We start from the raw sequence: 6,001 nt of genomic DNA, 5'->3' as shown, positions 1-6,001 counted from the left end.
TTGAAGGATTCCTTCTCGCTGATGAAAGATGAGGTCCATATGTTACAAAAAGCCTTATCGCAATCAATGGTCTGGTCTGAAACTAGATCCTCTACATACTGGTCTTAAACTAGATCCCCAAGCAATGACCGAAGTTTGTAAACATTAAAAAAACCACAGTGTTGTGTAGTGCACTATGGGCCGTTCGTTGGGAAAAGCTAAGCGCTGAAAACCGTAGGGAGAAGGCCGCCTGCAGTTTGAGAGCCAAGTAGAGCAGACCCAAAGAGACAGCCAGAAAGCCTCTACGGTGATATTGACATCATTCAATAGTCAAACAGCTAGAAGAGAAAAAAAACAGAACACTGATGCATATCAAGCAACAGGTGTCTTTTAAATAGCATGAATCATAGAATTACTAAAGAAATATCACATACAATAACAGGAAATAAATACTAACCGTGTACACAGGAAGGGAAGAGGGGGGACTACCAGAACTTACACAGGAAGGGAAGAGGGGTCTACCAGAACTTACACAGGAAGGGAAGAGGGGGGACTACCAGAACTTACACAGGAAGGGAAGAGAGGGGACTACCAGAACTTACACAGGAAGGGAAGAGAGGGGACTACCAGAACTTACACAGGAAGGGAAGAGGGGGGACTACCAGAACTTACACAGGAAGGGAAGAGGGGTCTACCAGAACTTACACAGGAAGGGAAGAGGGGGGACTACCAGAACTTACACAGGAAGGGAAGAGAGGACTACCAGAACTTACACAGGAAGGGAAGAGAGGGGTCTACCAGAACTTACACAGGAAGGGAAGAGAGGGGGGACTACCAGAACTTACACAGGAAGGGAAGAGGGGACAACCAGAACTTACACAGGAAGGGAAGAGGGGACAACCAGAACTTACACAGGAAGGGAAGAGGGGACAACCAGAACTTACACAGGAAGGGAAGAGGGGACTACCAGAACTTACACAGGAAGGGAAGCGAGGGGACTAATTATTTAGGATGGCATAATAGAAGCGGCGACTTCAGGAGCCAAACCTCGCCATGGTCCATTCCACGGGGTCAATCTGATCCAAGCCAAGCTCTACTGTGTTCGCCTGGTTCCACATCCACCCTAGTTGTTAAACGGACAATGTGAAAATATAAAAATCAGAGCCAGCACAGTATGCTTCAGGATGACCCTATAGCGCGAATCAGGCATTCGATGCTTCCGTCAGGTATTCAACAGTCACATTGAGCAACAGGGGACAACTCATCCGACCCACAAGGACACAGCAGGGTGATTACAGATCCACTGCGGTGACAGAACAACGAGAGGCAGAGGCTGTGAGACGGAGAGAGATGTGTATAAAAGGGACGTCGCGCCGCTTGCTTAGAGAGAGTACCACTTCTTCCCGATCCGGATCACACGGAACCTCAAACCCAGGACCACTGCCTCACAAAACACACGTGACCCGTCGTCCTAGACGGGTCGTACCCAGTCGTGTTACAGGAAAGCCAGTTTAACAAAAAAGAAGAAAGGAGACACTTCAGTCTAAAAAGTGTGAGTGTCACAGATCCCATCTGCTACACATGCAGCAAAGCTAAGCATTTAAAAAGTCTGTTTCATTCAACAACAACAAAAATTAAGTTTGTGAATAGTGAGAAAGAATGAGTCGAAGATGCACCCTGCATGAAAAGGTAAGTGCTTCCATTTAATATAAAAAGGCACCATAATAATAATAATAATAAAACTGAATTTAAATCATATTATCTCCTTGTCCCCCAAAGATGTACACATGTCAAGCTATTTCAACACTATTTTACCAGAAAATACAGCATGGTATTTCTTACTTTTAAAAACAACTAAAGGATGTACTCGGCAGGAAAAATAAGGTTTCCTCAGCTAAAGAGAGATGAGAGAGGAGCACAAACCAGAGATATCACAGTAGCAGTGGATCTATAACCAGCCCGTTTATAGCCTGGGTGCCAGTCAGTTTGTGCCGTCATTCCACTCCTCGCCACTTATTGTTTGGTCATGACGAGGAGTGGAATGATGGCACAAACAGACTGGTACCCAGGCTAGCCTGTGTAATCCTAGCGACAACAATAACATGTAGCGTAGTGGGGAGAAGAAGAAATGCTTTTAAAAACAGCACACATTGATCTAACATAACTTAAAAGCATCATAAATAATACCTTGAAAATTATTAAATACAATATTATTTGACCACAGTATGAATGTTTGAAAGAAAATATAAATCTACAGTGATGACGAAAAAAAAAAAAAAAAAAAAGAGAGATTTCTCCATTTCGCACCGAAGCGCAGTAAAAACACGGTTTTGAGACAGAAATAATGCCGTTAACGGGGAAATATTGAAACGAAACAGTAAAAACGAAGTACAAAAAAAAAAAAAAAAAGGTAATATAATCAAAATGGGGGAGAACGTGAAGAGGCCGTTTTAAAAAGCTCCAGTAACCACAGAAAAAAAAAAATCCATTGAAGTTACTCATTATCATCAGGTTCCTGTTTACAGTAACATTTAAAATAGATATTTTTCCTCTCTGTACATAGTACTGTTTCTTTCCCTTTAGTTTTCTATTTACAAAACAAACTCCGATTTCTATTTTCTCCCTCCAGTTGTTTCCCCCCCCCCCCCCAGTTCTGTAGGGATAGATCTCCTCCTCTCCCTTCAGTCTAGTGAGATCACGTCTGGTATCGAACCATATATCACTGCCGCCGCTGCGTTCGACCTGCTGTCCCTTTCTCTATCCCGATCCCTCTCTCTCAAACTACTTGACGACACCAGACTGGAGCTGCTACCGCTGTTACTGCCCCCCCCGTTGGCTGCTGCCAGGGCGCTGCTGCTCCCACCCACGGGTGTCCCCGGTTGGTCCAGGAACATCTGGGAGGAGCTATAAGGCAAGAAGCGGTTCAGGAGCAAGTCGTGGTCATCGGAGGCAGAGGCCGCCGCAGCTGCTGCCATCACCATGTTGTAATGCTGCAGAAAGGAGGCAGAGAGGACAGAGGGGTGTCAAGTAAAAATCACATTTATTTATAAAGTCATTTTTTACATCGACGGTTACGTAGCCGGACCGCAACGAGCAGAAGAACAATGATTAAAAATAAATAAATAAATACATTTAAAAAAAGAAAAGCTCCAGAGAAGAAACCAGACTGGCAGCACCAGGACCAGATGTAGAAGTGACTAGAAGCAGTGATGCCGTTTCTATGATGGTGGTCTCTCCCAGTGTGTTGACTGGTCCTGTGCGGTCAAGTCGTTACCTGGCGGTCCTGTCCGGTCAAGTCGTTACCTGGCGGTTCTATCCTGTGAAGTCATTACCTGACGGTTCTATCCTGTGAAGTCATTACCTGATGGTTCTATCCTGTGAAGTCACTACCAGACGGTTCTATCCTGTGAACTCATTACCTGATGGTTCTATCCTGTGAAGTCATTACCTGATGGTTCTATCCTGTGAAGTCATTACCTGATGGTTCTATCCTGTGAAGTCATTACCTGACGGTTCTATCCTGTGAAGTCACTACCTGATGGTTCTATCCTGTGAAGTCACTACCAGACGGTTCTATCCTGTGAACTCATTACCAGACGGTTCTATCCTGTGAAGTCATTACCTGATGGTTCTATCCTGTGAAGTCTTTACCTGATGGTTCTATCCTGTGAAGTCATTACCTGATGGTTCTATCCTGTGAAGTCATTACCTGATGGTTCTATCCTGTGAAGTCATTACCTGATGGTTCTATCCTGTGAAGTCACTACCTGACGGTTCTATCCTGTGAAGTCATTACCTGACGGTTCTATCCTGTGAAGTCATTACCTGACGGTTCTATCCTGTGAAGTCATTACCTGACGGTTCTATCCTGTGAAGTCATTACCTGACGGTTCTATCCTGTGAAGTCATTACCTGACGGTTCTATCCTGTGAAGTCATTACCTGACGGTTCTATCCTGTGAAGTCATTACCTGACGGTTTCTATCCTGTGAAGTCATTACCTGACGGTTCTATCCTGTGAAGTCATTACCTGACGGTTCTATCCTGTGAAGTCATTACCTGACGGTTCTATCCTGTGAAGTCATTACCTGACGGTTCTATCCTGTGAAGTCATTACCTGACGGTTCTATCCTGTGAAGTCATTACCTGACGGTTCTATCCTGTGAAGTCATTACCTGATGGTTCTATCCTGTGAAGTCATTACCTGATGGTTCTATCCTGTGAAGTCATTACCTGATGGTTCTATCCTGTGAAGTCATTACCTGATGGTTCTATCCTGTGAAGTCATTACCTGATGGTTCTATCCTGTGAAGTCATTACCTGATGGTTCTATCCTGTGAAGTCACTACCTGATGGTTCTATCCTGTGAAGTCATTACCTGATGGTTCTATCCTGTGAAGTCATTACCTGATGGTTCTATCCTGTGAAGTCATTACCAGACGGTTCTATCCTGTGAAGTCATTACCTGATGGTTCTATCCTGTGAAGTCATTACCAGACGGTTCTATCCTGTGAAGTCATTACCTGATGGTTCTATCCTGTGAAGTCATTACCAGACGGTTCTATCCTGTGAAGTCATTACCAGACGGTTCTATCCTGTGAAGTCATTACCTGATGGTTCTATCCTGTGAAGTCATTACCTGATGGTTCTATCCTGTGAAGTCATTACCTGATGGTTCTATCCTGTGAAGTCGTTACCTGACGGTTCTATCCTGTGAAGTCATTACCTGATGGTTGTCTCCCTGGAGGAATGAGAAGAAGTTGAGGTCCAGGTCGTTGGGGGTGTGGTAGTAGTGGCTGTAGTCCTGTATGAGGGGAGGAGGAGGAGGGATATAGCTGGTCTCAACAGGAGGCATACTGGGAGCTCTGGCCACCGGAGATACCTGGCTGTGGAGGTTCAACACGCTGTAGGGAGAAGACGATGATGATGAAGATTACGTATTGAACAAAAAAAACATCCAACGGGAAATTAGCGTTCTCAAATTTATCCCAACTCCTCAAAAACACACATATACAGGTTCGGGGCCACAGTTCAAGGGGTTAGCAGGACATGACATCAGAGGTGACGTACCCCTTGCTGATAGGCGGTGAGGCGGGGGACAAGGAGGAGGGACAGGATCTCTTGAGAGGAGGCTCGTCGTCCAGATCGTCGTCTGACGAGCTGTCCAGAGTCAGGTCAATCACCACCACCTTATTGGTGCTGCCGTGGGATGAGCCGTTCCTGTGGGCCTCCGATTCCACCGTCCGACACGACTCTACAAGAGGGTGAATCCTTGTGTCAAAACCATCTTAGAATAACACTAAAGACTGTGTGCATGCATTGAGTGCTACGAAACTTCAAGTGGTTTGAAACTAGGGCAGTGGGGGGGTCCTCGAGCTTGTTTCGTGGAGAACCAACCAGTACTGAATTTGGACTATCCCAGAGCTAGCACAACCTGAATCATCAAGCCCCCGACTAGGTGAATCAGGTGACCTCATTAGGACATTATTGTGAAAGATCTGGGAGGTGTCGTTCCCCCCCCCCCCCCAGAGGTGGTGGTTTGGGAACTACTGCCCGCTAGAGGATTAAGTTGGTCACGTACCATCATCGCCGTTGAATGAAGCGGATACCTCTGTGATCTCCTTCTTTAATCTCATGGGATACCAGTTGCCGTCCTCTTTAAACTGGATCTCATCACAGTCCTCACAGCTGTTTAGGATCTCCATGAACAACCTGCAGACAGAGAGACAGACAGAGACAGACAGAGAGGTTAGAAATAGTGTGTGCTTCTGTAATGCTATGCATTGGATGATAGAATTAAGACATGTGTTTGTAGTTTTCCCCTGTCAGAGAGAGAGAGAGACGGAGACGGAGAGAGAGACGGAGAGAGAGAGAGAGAGAGACGGAGAGAGACAGAGAGAGAGAGAGACGGAGACGGAGAGAGACAGAGAGAGAGACGGAGAGAGACAGAGAGAGAGAGAGCCGGAGAGAGAGAGACAGAGAGAGAGAGACGGAGAGAGACAGAGAGAGAGAGAGACGGAGAG

At 45.7% G+C, this 6,001-nt stretch overlaps 1 protein-coding gene across 2 annotated transcripts in view; it reads right to left on the bottom strand.

Moving 5' to 3' along the window:
• Positions 1-345: 345 nt before the first annotated feature.
• Positions 346-6,001, bottom strand: part of LOC115186282 (E3 SUMO-protein ligase PIAS1) — a 38,528-nt gene continuing 32,872 nt past the window's right edge. For both annotated transcript variants that reach the window (XM_029745954.1, XM_029745955.1), the window contains exons 10-13: positions 5,560-5,690; positions 5,049-5,232; positions 4,705-4,882; positions 346-2,969 (exon numbers count right to left, since the gene is read on the bottom strand). In XM_029745954.1, coding sequence (XP_029601814.1) covers positions 2,661-2,969; positions 4,705-4,882; positions 5,049-5,232; positions 5,560-5,690 — 802 coding nt within the window. In that variant the 3' untranslated portion in view covers positions 346-2,660. The remainder of the gene's footprint in view (positions 2,970-4,704; positions 4,883-5,048; positions 5,233-5,559; positions 5,691-6,001) is intronic.

Source organism: Salmo trutta, unplaced genomic scaffold (assembly GCF_901001165.1).
Source record: "Salmo trutta unplaced genomic scaffold, fSalTru1.1, whole genome shotgun sequence".
Taxonomy (NCBI): domain Eukaryota; kingdom Metazoa; phylum Chordata; class Actinopteri; order Salmoniformes; family Salmonidae; genus Salmo; species Salmo trutta.
This window is presented reverse-complemented; position numbering and strand designations above follow the sequence as displayed.